This window comes from Panulirus ornatus, chromosome 66 (assembly GCF_036320965.1).
Source record: "Panulirus ornatus isolate Po-2019 chromosome 66, ASM3632096v1, whole genome shotgun sequence".
NCBI classification, from domain to species: Eukaryota; Metazoa; Arthropoda; class Malacostraca; order Decapoda; family Palinuridae; genus Panulirus; species Panulirus ornatus.
Genome location: NC_092289.1, coordinates 2,501,447 through 2,516,516, shown reverse-complemented (window position 1 = coordinate 2,516,516; position 15,070 = coordinate 2,501,447). Strand labels below are relative to the sequence as shown.

Below are 15,070 nucleotides of genomic sequence, written 5' to 3'. Positions count from 1 at the left end.
AAAAATCGTGTTATCTCCAAAAGAGTGTGGTTTCTTGGATACGACAACACTTAATATTTTATATACTATATATTCCTTTAAATAAAACAAATAACCTCGTATCTCCGGGATCACTTAAGCCTCCCAGGCAGAACTACTATAAAGTCATGGTTTGCAAGACACGAAGACGTCATCATTTCTTTATATAAAAGAATAAAACACACTTTTTTCACAGACGTGAAGAGCAACACCGACTAGTCCGGACTTTACCTCAGTACCCCATGGTAGGACCCTATCAACTCCAATATACGACATATGATACAGGCATTTTGCCAAACTTCCATATCAATAATATGTAAAAATCAGTCAAAAATCAATGCGGCCGGAAATGTAAACAATTAAATATATGATAAACATCAATACATTAATAAACGACTTAATATATCATCCAGGACACTCCGTTCTTGTAAAACCCAACTGGAAAGTGACTCAGAAAACGGAGGCTTACTTGCTAGTTTTAAGGGGGTAACTACGTTCCATCGAAGGTAACACGCTGAGAAACGCAATCCCAAGAATAAAAAGGGCATCCTGATGTACAGTGTGTGTGTGTGTGTGTGTGTGTGTGTGTGTGTGTGTGTGTTCGCCTATACTCCAGAGCTCACACGAACTGAAAAGCAAAAAGTGCAACTGCTGCAATTTTCCTCCACATTTTACCTAGCAATGTTCATCCCTGGACCCACGAATTTAACAGGATGTAGTCCATCTCAAAGCACCTCATTAAGTATACCACTCCTCCCCTCACAGTGCAAATAGCACTGTATACCACCGATGGACACAATGACCTTTATACATCAACATTTACAGAGGCGTTACGTCTTTATCACGAGAGTGCTACATTCAGTAGTTACTTCGGGACAGAAGTTTCGTATAAAACATGAAATGGTACAAGTCTTGACCTCAACCAGGTCAAAAATTAGTGACAGTGACATGGGCATACCAGCTCGGGGAGCTGCTAGCTCTTAGGTTAATATGGGCAAAATATGAACCAGATATACCTTACCATGACAACAATAACAAAACCTCCATATGTGTTGTCAGGAGGAAGTTGTAGTTGAACAGAAAGTTATCATGAACAGATTCAGAGGTAAACACTAGTCAACCCACAGTCCGTTTTCACCCCAAGGTCTACACTTTAGTGACGATAAAACAGGAATATTTATGGGTACTTCTGAATAAAATCATAAGTGAATATTTCAATACAATCTTAACTTTACAATAAAATTATGTGAATATTTCACAATCTTAACTTTACAGTAAAATCATAAGTGAATATTTCAAGAGAATCTTAACTTTACCGTCTCATTCTACGTCGGCATTGCAGACGGGGACTTTAGAAAAGGCATGAACCCTCCCTACGTATTTGTTGTGTCTATGTCGAGGATGAGGAATTCAAGCCGTGTACAGATGGGAGGAGCGAAGGCCCACCTTAATACCGGAGCCACAGTGTTATACACTGGCAACATTGTCTTTCAACTCAAAAGAAAAGGTTTCAAACCTCTTTAGCGTGACTTTAAAAATGCTCTTTTTTTCGTGACGTAATTTATCTGCACGGAAGGAGCACTGACTGGACTAAGATACCATCATTTATTTAAATGATTTTTGCCTAATTAAGCTTTCTATGTCATTCCCAGTTATATCAAATCTTGATCACAGCAGAGAACTTTTTAAACTCAAAATTTCTCAGATATTTAGAAATCAAAACGGGCAATTAAGGTTAACTAAGGGGGTTTAATGTTTCTCATACTCTGAAATAAATACTATCATGTATGCTTTGCACTCACACTACATAGATTTCTTTAAAACAATCATAATATATTTCCTAACAGATTTCGAGGAGAAACAAAAATGCTAAGAATATGTTCTGGAGAACGTATCTGTACTAACACATCACAGATCACACTTATATGAGTGTGACCAACATACTGTATCTAGATATCACCTTACAAGTCTTGGACCTACAGCCATCGCTTGTGGAGTCCAGCTGATATGATAGAGTTGATAGAGATGCTCTGTGGAAGGTATTAAGAATATATGGTGTGGGAGGCAAGTTGTTAGAAGCAGTGAAAAGTTTTTATCGAGGATGTAAGGCATGTGTACGTGTAGGAAGAGAGGAAAGTGATTGGTTCTCAGTGAATGTAGGTTTGCGGCAGGGGTGTGTGATGTCTCCATGGTTGTTTAATTTGTTTATGGATGGGGTTGTTAGGGAGGTAAATGCAAGAGTCCTGGAAAGAGGGGCAAGTATGAAGTCTGTTGGGGATGAGAGAGCTTGGGAAGTGAGTCAGTTGTTGTGCGCTGATGATACAGCGCTGGTGGCTGATTCATGTGAGAAACTGCAGAAGCTGGTGACTGAGTTTGGTAAAGTGTGTGGAAGAAGAAAGTTAAGAGTAAATGTGAATAAGAGCAAGGTTATTAGGTACAGTAGGGTTGAGGGTCAAGTCAATTGGGAGGTGAGTTTGAATGGAGAAAAACTGGAGGAAGTGAAGTGTTTTAGATATCTGGGAGTGGATCTGTCAGCGGATGGAACCATGGAAGCGGAAGTGGATCATAGGGTGGGGGAGGGGGCGAAAATTTTGGGAGCCTTGAAAAATGTGTGGAAGTCGAGAACATTATCTCGGAAAGCAAAAATGGGTATGTTTGAAGGAATAGTGGTTCCAACAATGTTGTATGGTTGCGAGGCGTGGGCTATGGATAGAGTTGTGCGCAGGAGGATGGATGTGCTGGAAATGAGATGTTTGAGGACAATGTGTGGTGTGAGGTGGTTTGATCGAGTAAGTAACGTAAGGGTAAGAGAGATGTGTGGAAATAAAAAGAGCGTGGTTGAGAGAGCAGAAGAGGGTGTTTTGAAATGGTTTGGGCACATGGAGAGAATGAGTGAGGAAAGATTGACCAAGAGGATATATGTGTCGGAGGTGGAGGGAACGAGGAGAAGAGGGAGACCAAATTGGAGGTGGAAAGATGGAGTGAAAAAGATTTTGTGTGATCGGGGCCTGAACATGCAGGAGGGTGAAAGGAGGGCAAGGAATAGAGTGAATTGGAGCGATGTGGTATACAGGGGTTGACGTGCTGTCAGTGGATTGAATCAAGGCATGTGAAGCGTCTGGGGTAAACCATGGAAAGCTGTGTAGGTATGTATATTTGCGTGTGTGGACGTGTGTATGTACGTGTGTATGGGGGTTGGGCCATTTCTTTCGTCTGTTAAAAAAAAAAAAAAAAAAAAAAATAAAAGAAAATGTGTGAAGGAAAGAAAACAGGATCTTATTGCCAGAAGATACGAAACAGGACTGTGCTATACGGGGGGAGACAAGAGAATTGGAACAGGAAATGCCATAAGATACATCATGGTCTGTAGGGGAGATGAGAGACAAGCAATGTACCTTTAAGACAAATACATCGAATGACAAAAGAAAATGTTGTTTTTATGTGATGTTTGCATAACAATGTTACTCTAAGAAACTTGCCCTAATCAAGGAAAAGCCTTTTTCAAAAAGGGCACACTGTATCTCTAAACCTCACTTAAAAAGGGTACACTTGGCAACTTTAAGGACAACTTTAAAAAAGGCACACTATATCTCTACACCTCACTTAAAAAAAAGGGGACACTTGAAAACTCCGTTTCTCTCAACTTCTCTTCAAAAAAGACAGGTACTTTATCTCTCTCTCTCTCTCTCTCTCTCTCTCTCTCTCTCTCTCTCTCTCTCTCTCTCTCTCTCTCTCTTTCTGTGTGTGTGTGTGTGTGTGTGTGTGTGTGTGTGTGTGTGTGTGTGTGTGTGTGTGTGTGTGTGTGTCCGAAGACCATACTCACAGTGGGATCTGTGTGGTGATGCTGATGGGGGCGCCCACGCTGGTGTCCGTCTCCGTGTCGCTCACGTCCATCCACTCGTCTGAGGTCTCGCTCTTCCCTTCCGTTGGGGAGAGTGAGGGAGAAGGCGCCCCCTCCCCAGGCAGGAGCACAGACTCTCCCCCCACCAGGGTCAGAGGGGGGACGGGAGCTCCTGTGCACGATAACAGATAAGAACAGAAGTAGCACAGGTATAGCACAAGTATACATTGAAGTGTAATTCAAAGGTAAGTTATGGATTATATTAAGTATACATTTAAATGGAATCTAAACGTAAGTTATGGATTATATCAAGTATACATTTCAATGGAATCCAAAGATATGTTATGGATTATATTAAGAATACATTTCAATGGAATCTAAAGGTAAGTTATGGATTATATTAAGTATACATTTCAATGGAATCTAAAGGTAAGCTATGGATTATAAGTATACATTTATATGGAACCCAAAGGTAAGTTATGGATTATATTAAGTATACATTTCAATGGAATCCAACGGTAAGTTATGGATTATATTAAGTATACATTGAAATGGAATCCACAGGTATGTTATGGATTATATTAAGTATACATTGAAATGGAATCAAAAGGTAAGTTATGGATTATGTTAATATACATTTAAATGGAACCCAAAGGTAAGTTATGGATTATATTAAGTATACATTTCAATGGAATCTAAAGGTAAGTTATGGAATATATTAAGTATACATTTAAATGGAATCTAAAGGTAACTTATGAATTACATTAATATACATTTAAATGGAATCTAAAGGTAACTTATGGATTATATTAAGTATACATCTGAATGGAATCTAAAGGTAAGTTATGGATTATATTAAGTATACATCTGAATGGAATGTAAAGGTAAGTTATGAATTAAGCATACGTTTAAATGGAATCTAACGGTATCTCATGGATTACATTGAAATGAAAATGAGGTTATGTTGGAAATGCTGTTTCAACACATTTCCCATGCTTTAGAACAGTTATACACTATACTGTGCTGAATCAAATGAATAAAACCTAATTATCAGCGTCATTACGAAGCCATAACCATCTACAAGCATCAACTACACGAGACTAGGAGGGGAGGAATCTTGTGCTTGGAGTTACTGCACTGAAACACTGTGTGTGTGTGTGTGTGTGTGTGTGTGTGTGTGTGTGTGTGTGTGTGTGTGTGTGTGTGTGTGTGTGTGCCTGTAGCCACTTATCATCGGCTCGGTAAGCAATAGGAAGAGAGAAAAGTCAGGTGGAGAACTGGTCACCTTAACATCCTATATACATCTGGGATTGTTATGAGAGTGTCTGTTAAAATCCAATATACATCTGGGATTGCTATAAGAGCATCCATTAAAATCCTACATACGTCTGGGATTCCTTTAAGAGCATCTGTTAAAATCCTATATACATCTGGGATTGCTATAATAAATCAAGTTTAACACTCTGTCAACAATAAATGTCAAGGTGTTTGAGACATTAAAGTGCTTCAGATACTATAGTCCTTAAGATACAATCAGCCAGAGACCATCTAAAGGACTGGACTGAAGAAATCAGATATCACAACTCACCATAAACCCTTGTGAGGGTTGTCGACCCCGGAGTACTGGGTGTTGTGGGGGTTGTTGGCAAAGTGGTGGCTTGGAGAGGCAAAGTGGATTCTATAGTTCCTCCAATACGGGTCAGTTTATAAGAAAACACTTCGTGAACGCCATCCTCAGAGTCATCTGTCAAAAGGTATACAATACAATTGAAGGTGGCACTTACAACATCGAACTCAAAACAATGCATGAGTACAATACCAAGTCTATTTATCCTCACGACTAGTAGATGTTAGAAGAAAACCAAATTCTCTATTTCTGAAATGATGCAATTTTAATGAATGTTTTTATCTATAAGAAAATTTAATGATGAAAGTAAAAGGATTCAGAACTTTTCCACACGACAGGAAAAGGCTTTTCAAGACCTTTCACAAATGCGTGTTTAAAATTCCCTCCCGAAGGCCTCTCTTAACTCTTGACAACACACTGTGGCCTACGAGACGCCCACCAGGGCAGCCCTAACTCACGAAGACGATCGATCATTGGCTGAAACTTGGCATTAGAATACTTCCAAGACGCAACACAAACACACATCAGGAACCCACCTTGGCTACCGTCGGAGGAGCCGTCCTCACGCGCGTCCTTATCGTTATCAAGGGCTTCTGTTGGCTCCAGGACGGCGGCGGGTGCAAGGCCCTCCGTCTCAGGCACTTCCTCTATGCTGCTGACGAGGGGCCGGCCCGGCGAGGAGACCCCTGGCGGGTACACAGGCTCGTAGGAATGCGAGTTCTGCGAGGCGTTGTACATCGATATCTCGTCGTACATGTAGCTGATGGAGTCCAGCTGATCCTCCATCACCACGGCGAACTGGGCCGTCACAACCCCGCCGTCGCAGTCGTCGTACTGGCTCGAGTCTGAGCGCGGGGGATTGACGGGGTCGTAACCTTCTGAGGGAGGCCTGATCGTGTCATAGCCGACCGTAGAGGGCGCTCGAATATCATCGTAGCCGCAGGATGACGGGGCCCTTATGTCGTCGTAGCTGACAGCGCTGACGGCGGCAATGTCATCATAGGCTAGAGTCTGGGTGTCCTCAGTCCCCTGCTGTAGCTCAGCATAGTTGTGTCCCTCAGGGGTCATGTCCTTGACCTTGCTGGATGGCATTATCTTCCCATACCTGTCCATTCGACCGTAAGGTCTCACGCCAATCAGTCGCGTAAAGGGCGAGCGCTCAGGCTCCGCTTCTTCTGGAATCATTTCTCTCATATCTGAAACGTCTGAAGACGCTGGTGCCTGGCCTCCGTCGCTCCAGAGGAACGAGGAGTTGGGCCTGATGCCTCGTCCTTTCAGTTTCTCTCGATTTCGTTGGAGTTTCTCGAGATTCGGGGCGTAGAGGTTTTCATAAATATTCTCCGTCTCGTTACTGCTGTCACTATCGCCATTGGACCTGTCCGAGACTGGCGACATGTTGGAGGCTTCCTTCAGCTCGGGTGCAGCGTCTGAAATCGACTCCGTGGGGAGGGCAGGAATGGGCGTCTTAGGAGGGGGTGGTAACGGCGTGGTGGCGGACGAGGGAGGTGAAGGAATGGGAGTCTTTGGTGGAGGCGGTAAAGTCATCGACTTCATCGTATACGTCAGAGTTTCTGGAGTTTGTGGTCTGTCATAAATACTATCTGTATCAAAGGTGAACACCCTGCTCTCCGATTTCTCCCTCAAGGTGTGAGGCAGAGTGAGACTGCTGTTGGGCAGACCCTGAGCGAGAGACTGGAGGCCCTTGGGAGAGTCCTTGGCCTCCGCTGCTGCCAACTCCTGGGCTTCCCTTGCTGCCTCGGCCTCCTCTTGCACGATCTGTTCCAGAACTTTGTCTTTGTGTTTCTTTCGGTCTCTACTGCGCGATCTCGATCGTATACTCCACTTGCCATACGCAACATCCTCCTTATCTTCTTTCTTCTTATTCTTCCCTTCCTTCTTGGACTCCTCTGAATTCTTCTTCTCCTCCTCCTTCTTCTTATCCTCCTCCTTGGCCTTTTCTCTGTTTCTCTTCCGCTCTTGGCTCTTCTCTCGGAGTTTCTTGAGAATGAACCTCTCGTAGGTACTGCCTTCTCTCTCTTTACCCTCCTTCTTGGGAGACTCACTTTTATCGTCACCATCCCCGTCTTCTCCTGTCACTTTCTCTTCGTCGTTCGTACCTTGGTCTTTATCATCCTTCTTCTTGTCCCTCCCTCTCTCTCTCGACCTGCCTCGTCTATACCACTTCTCTCGATCAGCCGACGGAGATCTGTTTCTTCTTTCTCTCTCCCGTTCTTCCTTGCGCTCTGCATCCTTCTCTTTGGTCTTCTTGACGGTATTTTTCACTGCAGTCTTGACAGCAGTGTAAATCCGGCTTTCATGTGCCTTGCCAGTCCTCTTGGATTTGGCGTCGGAACACACTGAACTGACTTCCGAGTGAGTGTCGTCGAGAACGCTGCTGCTAACAGACCTGGAATCAGCCTCGATGTTCTTCTCATCCAACTCATCTTCAGTTTTGTCCTCGGGATCTCTGACACACGCGGCTGCCACACTTCCCTCCTCAGCTTCTGCAACACTGGCTATGACTTTATCTCTACATTTATCAAGAACTTGGATTTCGGATTCTGTCGTACTGGCAACGCTTTTGCTCTCGGACTCCAAAAGGTCAACAATTCCTTTCTCTTCCGTTTCCAAGACGTCGGCAGCATTCTTCTCCTCTTGCTCTGAACACAGCCTACTGGATGCCTTTTCCTGCTCTTTGTCTTTCTCCTCAAAATCCTCAATGCTTGTTCCTGGTTCAAGCGACACACTCTCAACGGCCTTGAGAGCCACGGCACTATCCTCACTCTGGAAAGTGTCTGTTGATATGACGGTCTCGATCGAGGAATTTTCTGTCACTGGTGAGTGATGGTAGTCTGGCAGGGAAGAGGTGGTGAAGGAGTTACCATGAAGGTTGGGAGACCCTGCCCCCGAGAGCCGATCTCCTTCTGTCGAGATGCCAGAATCCATGGAGTCAGACTTGCCGTGCCTCTCGGGCAGAGGCAACACCAGGTCATTATCCAGGAGCTGATGAGGCGGTTTCTCCGAAGTCGCTGTTGCACTGTTTCTGTGGTGGTTTTCGAGTGAATTAGTTCTCTTTGGTATCGTGGAGTTAGAGGTGGTAGCGCCACTAGAAACTGGAACACAATCGCCCACAGAGGAATAAACGTCTCGGTTCATTTGAGACGACCCATCCTCTAAACTATTATCTCTTGGCGTCGTCGCAGGAGGACACGGCGAGGGCAGCCGACTTCTGTATTTCTCTTCATCCGTTGACTCGCCATCGTTGTCAACGACATCGTCCTCAGAATCATCTGTCTCGCCCTTAAACTTCCCAGAGGACAGAGCCGTCTTGATCTTCTCACACACCTTCTCCTCGTCCGTCTTGTTGTCGCCCAGTTTTTCAAGTGTGGGACTGTTCTTTGGAATGGACGGCTTTTTGGACGAGGCTGAGGCATCTTTTTTGTTACTTTTCCTGACATTGGAAATAGTTAGGTCTCCTCTGCGTTCCTCTCTGTTCTTCTCCTCCTTCTTGCTCTTCTCGTTCATAACGGGAGCGCCTTCTGATTTATTCTCCTTGTTGTTTGGATCAATCCGTCCTAACTTTGTTCTGTTCTTAAACCTAGTGCTTGCTCTTGGGCTCGTGGTAACCCGCGTCTTGTGAACAGCGACGTGACTAAAAGGCAGTTCAGATTTTGCGATTGGATTCCCTGCTTGGTTTTGGGAGATGATTGTGTTGAATTTATTTGCTAATGTCGCCACAGTGCTTGGCTTAATGGTTACGCTTAATCTATACTCGGCTTTTCGAGCATTCTTCAAATCTAATCTCCCATTCTTAGAGTCCTTCCTCCGGAGCTTGACAGCCTGGCTCTTCACGAAGCTTTCGCCTTCCATCATCTTCGCTCTCGAGGCGAAAGTCAGGCTGCTTCTCCGGCCTATCCGCGGCCCAGTCTTGAAGCTCTCCGACCTCTTGACTGGATTCACCTTGAGTGAGGGTTCGGAATCCTTCCTCGCCTTGTACGCAGCGGCCTCGATCTTCTTCACAACAGGGGCTTTCTCCACTGGGGATTCATGGACGTGGGACTGTGTGGGCAAGTCGTCCAAATCTTCCTCCTTCACTATGTCTGGCTTGGAATTCTTTCTCTTGTTTACTTTGGCATACTCGGGGATGAATTTGTCATCCAGTGTCATGGAAGTGTTCGTCACCGGAGAGGATGGTAGGGCTAGGGAGGACGTTGATGTGGAGAGCGAGGAAGACGTGGAGGACGACGGACTGGCTGTGTCTCTCCTCTTCCTCTGGGATGCTCTGAAGGACGACTTGATGCCCGTGCGGGTGAACCTGGAGGAGCCAAGCCTGCCTCTCCTGGTGAGCTCTGGCGTCTTCACCACAGTGATGTTCAGCTTTGCTTTCACGTACTTGTTCGAGCTTATCGTGATGGAGTCCAGGTTCTTGCTCATGGGTTCTACTTTAGTCGTCGTCCCAGCACGATGACCACACATCAGGGGGTTCTTGTCTGGGGCCAGGTCTAACCCCGAGTCCTCCTTGATGCGATTCTGAAGTAGGATCTTTTTCACCCCGCTTTTCGCAGCGCACTTGGACTCCGCAGAGACGCTTCTGGTGAGTTTCTTGTCCTTCTCTCTTTCGCCACCGCTCCCAGCGTCACTGGCGTCTAGCGTGAACCTGGAGAAGGGCGAGGAGAAGCCCCTCCCTCCCAAACACCAGCTATTCTGGGTAGGGCTACTGGTATCCATACCAGGACTCTGTTCGCTGGTTGTGAAGTCAAATCCCTCGTAAGTGAGATTATTTACGTGGTTCTGGAATCTGGCCCGAACGGTGTCAAGGGTGCTGGACTTGCCCTGCGGGCAGAGCGGCGCGTTCTGCAGCAAAGTTCGCTCGGAGAGGTCCAGCGGGGCGCGCGCGGAGGGCTCTAACGTGTGGTAACGGAAGGCAGGTATGGGTGCCACAGAGGGCTGAAGGGTCTGGGACCGGGTGGTAGACGGGGGAGCCATGGCATGCTGTAAGGTTTGAGAGCGGAGGGCAGCCACCGGCAGTACGGAGGGCTGCAGTGTGTACGATCGGAATGCTGACACATTGGCCACGGTGGAGTTCGGGTCACAGTATGGGTGGCTGAGTCTCCCCGGCAGCGTCTCCACAGCACCGCCCGGGCCGTAGCGGTTGTGGAGGAAGGATTTTTGGTATGTCTGAGTTTTCTTCAGTGGCGATTCGTACTTGACGTCCCGCGGGGAGTGCAAGCGCGCGTACGTCCTGAAGTTCACGGAACCAACACCACCGCCACACTGGCCCGACTCGCCTACACCAATACTGTCTTCGGTCTCGACACTCGCGTCCGTAACCGCACTACCTGTCGCCGTCACATCACTACTCACATCGGTAACAACACAGACACTTTCACTCGGGTCTTTGGAGGGCAGCGCGGCTGCCTCTCTTTCTTTGGTAACCACTTGGGGAGCTTCTACCACTGGGGAGGGTCCTTGAGGCTGACTTTCAGCGTGGTCGGCGGTGGTGTTGGAGGTGGCAGACTCACTAGTCCCCTCGCTCTGGTCTTTCTTGACCTTTTCTTTTTCCTTTTCACTTTTCTTCGAACTCTTGTGCCCCAGGAGGTAAGGCATGAGGCCCCTCTTGCCCTTCTTAACCTTAGGGCTCGTCGTGGTGGTGGCGGCGGCGCCGGCGGCTTCGGTCGTCGCACCGTCGGCCGGCCTCGGAACCTCCCCCGCGTCGGACTCTCCATGGCTCTTGGAGGTCTTGGAGTCGCTGGATATCCTGGAGAACACCTTGGGGACCCTTGGGTTCTTCTTGCGACTGGTGGCTGACATGGCGGCCCCAGGGGAGAGGGTCGGCCAGCGTAGGGGTGTGGTAGAGGTGACGTGGTGGAGAGGGGGTGGGGGCGGTGCCGTGCGAGGCCTCACTCTCCGCCGCCCATGATCGTTCTCTGCAACACACAACATTCAGTCAGACAACACAGGAAACAAACTACACAATGAATCATCATGATTTACCAATGGCTTTTAAAAAATGAAAAAAAAGGGGCTTTAAATATCTCAGTACCTGATCGCCTGTCTTTTCCAGGAACGTATGTATAATGGCCTCATTCACACCCACCCACTCTGTAGCTGTAACGTATAACATTAACAAGAGCAAAGCCTATACCATCCACAGCCAACCCCCCACAAATTACTCCACGGTTTGCCCTGATTATTCTATTAACGCATCATCGACCCCCTTACACCACATTACTCCAATTCTTTCCATCCCTCCCTCACTTCTCGCTCAGTCCCACTCCTTTCCTACCTCAGCTTCCTACTCGCAGATCTGTGTGTGTGTGTGTGTGTGTGGCTCTCTTCACTCATCCTCTCCGTGTGTCTGAACCTCCATTCAACCAGGATGGCTCTTTCTACCACACTGCGACAGTGCCGCTTTTTACTCGAGAAACTCACCTCATGCCATAATGTTGTCCTGAAGAATCTTGATATCAAACATATCCACCCTCTCCCTTTCCTCTGCACTCAAGGCCCACGCATCACTGACAAGAGTATCAAAAACCTCAGACCCACTCATCTATTGGCCTTAGAGATGAACTCGCTTCCCACACACTTCTTAACGTATGGACGACCCCACCTCTCTCTCTCTCTCTCTCTCTCTCTCTCTCTCTCTCTCTCTCTCTCTCTCTCTCTCTCTCACCCTATACTGGTCTCTTCCCCGACGATTCCATCCACCAGGGCAATCACTCCTAGGTGCCTACAACACTGCAGTTTCTCTAAGTCACCTCTACTTAAACTCACACTCAGACCATCCTGCCTCACCTCTCTACTGTACCTCATCATCTTACGTTTTCTCCCATCAACTCTCAATTCTGTTCACACACTTTCCTATACTCTATTGCCAGGCTCTGCAACTGCCCTCTGGTGTCTGCTACTAAAGCCGCGACATCAGCATATACCAACCGACCAGACTCGCACACTCACCGCTACGCCAAAACGTCAAACTAACCAAGTGATGAGTCACGTGGGGGGATGACATCTGCCTAGAACACGACCACTTACATTTGTGATCCAGTTTGAAGTCAACAACTCCTCACAATAAGCGAAGACAGAATGACCGGAGTCCCATAACATGAAAGGAAGCTAGAGACTTATATTTCTCTCTTATGTCTCCCCTGATGATGTGATTATTACACGAAAACGCACTTGGGAACTTATCGTGTTTCATTTTCCCCCGTGGACTGATAGGAATATATATATATATATATATATATATATATATATATATATATATATATATATATATATATCCCTGGGGATAGGGGTTTAAGAATACTTCCCACGTATTCCCTGCGTGTCGTAGAAGGCGACTAAAAGGGGAGGGAGCGGGGGGCTGGAATTCCTCCCCTCTCGTTTTTTTTTTTTTAAATTTTCCAAAAAAGGAACAGAGGGGGGCCAGGTGAGGATATTCCAAAAAAGGCCCAGTCCTCTGTTCTTAGCGCTACCTCGCTAATGCGGGAAATGGCGAATAGTTTAAAAAAAAAAAAAAAAAAAAAAAAAAAAAATATATATATATATATATATATATATATATATATATATATATATATACATATATACACATCAGAGAAATGAATTTATGGATCAACTCATCAGGCGAAACTGAGAATGCTGACACCTTACAAATCAAAAATTTTGCGTGACAGTAAACTTGAGAGATGGAGCCCCGGCAGTGAAGACCTCCCTCCACGCACGGCACATAGAGAGCTGTGGGTACGGCTTGTGGGTAGAGGGCTGGGTTTTAGGCGCAATATCCGTGACTGAGAATGGACGTGGACGAATGAGGAAGTTCATCGTGTGATCCTGGCGCTACCTACCTACGCCGAAAACGGCGAACAAGTACCCTCTCTCTCTCTCTCTCTCTCTCTCTCTCTCTCTATATATATATATATATATATATATATATATATATATATATATATATATATATATATATATATATATATGAAATCCTCCTATGAAAACCTTACCTGTTACCCAACATGTCACCTTACCCTGCTACAAAAGAGTTGACAGACCCCCACCAACTCTTCCTAAGCCTGTAGCCAGTTCTACATATTTCTTAACCTCACTACATCTTATCATGTTAAATGGCAACAGCGCAAGGTGACATGGCAGGTCACGTAACGGGTGAGGTCGTGTCAAGGGAACATCTCAGACGTATGTATGTATCACTCGGTTCTCTGTTTCTGATGTCAAATCCTCATGTTCCCAAGAAATGTGGTTCTAGCCTTAATACTTCTTCACGAAAGTTATTTTACTTATATATATATATATATATATATATATATATATATATATATATATATATATATATATATATATATATATATATATATATTGTAACGCAGCTAGTGTCCACCATCCACAGATAGTCCATACAAAATCTTGTCCGAGGTGTTCCCTCACACCTTCATATGCTCTAGTTCAGCTCAAACAGGGCACGTCGCCCACCGTATACCATCTCACTCCCTATCAATTCCATCCCGCGCATGCCTCTCACCCTCCTGAATATTCAGGCCATGCGACCTCACAGCCTCTTCTACTTCATCTTTTCATCTCTCTCTCTCTCTCTCTCTCTCTCTCTCTCTCTCTCTCTCTCTCTCTCTCTCTCTCTCTCTCTCTCTCTCTCTCTCTCCACTTCATGCAACATGAGTGTCAAACTCTCCATAACACAGACGGTGATCACAAAGTGCTCACATACTCACGCGCGTATACATACGCCCACATGGCTTCCTTTTACTAAAGAAAACATTAATTGAAAAGTACTCACTATAATATATGGCTCATTTTCATCCATTTTTTCACAAACAAATCTATCCACGAGCGATTTTTTCGCGGTAGTTCATACTAACCTGGTCGCACAATTGTCAAGTTCATCTTTAACAAGCCTTGAACTTTTGACTGGTATGGGGAAGGTGCAACGCGCACATTCCTGACAATAATGAAGAACGATATGACACATCCCAATCGCACAGTCGCCAGAGAGACACTGCTGAGCCCGCCAAGCGGCGGCTCGATCCCCCCTAGCGGGAAGCCGCGTCACTAACCCAACCGTCATTAGCAGGTGACTTTCACTCTTACGCTGCCGGGCGGAAGGCATAACTTTCTTCTGAGGCGCTCCGTCGCCTGCATGTGAGGGGATGGTGTCACGTGAATGGTCAAAATGAGAAATTTCCTGGACCACACCAGCTTTCAAAACCCCAAACTGACATTACAGGAATATAATAATACTACAATATTATAAAACGCTTCTTGGGCGCCTTGTATGTTCTTCATTCAGATAAACGTCATAATTAATTGAAATGTAAACAGAAAAAATGATAAATGAGTGTTTACTATGCACCGCAAGGCTGTGAACATCTTCCAAATACCTGTACTCACGAGGCTGAAGCACACACGACAGTGCTGCACTGCATCTCGCCGAGCCACTGGCAGTGAAATGAGGAATTCATGCATCTACCAGTGAAACACAGGGATCTGCCGTATGCAAAGCGTGCAAAGCGACTCCTGAGGAATACAGACGAGTAAGAGTGATACAGACTTGC

The 15,070-nt window shown here is 45.7% G+C and overlaps 1 protein-coding gene across 4 annotated transcripts in view; it reads right to left on the bottom strand.

Annotated features, from left to right (window-relative positions):
* The window catches only part of Exn (Ephexin), a 297,401-nt gene that overhangs the window by 131,559 nt on the left and 150,772 nt on the right, over positions 1-15,070 (bottom strand). For 2 of the 4 annotated variants that reach the window (XM_071658651.1, XM_071658654.1), the window contains exons 1-4: positions 14,378-14,513; positions 6,023-11,413; positions 5,448-5,603; positions 3,842-4,031 (exon numbers count right to left, since the gene is read on the bottom strand). In XM_071658651.1, the coding sequence (XP_071514752.1) occupies positions 3,842-4,031; positions 5,448-5,603; positions 6,023-11,413; positions 14,378-14,402 (5,762 nt within the window). In that variant the 5' untranslated portion in view covers positions 14,403-14,513. Of the gene's footprint in view, positions 1-3,841; positions 4,032-5,447; positions 5,604-6,022; positions 11,414-14,377; positions 14,514-15,070 lie in introns of those variants that run through there. The other 2 variants (XM_071658652.1, XM_071658653.1) reach the window with 1 other exon arrangement.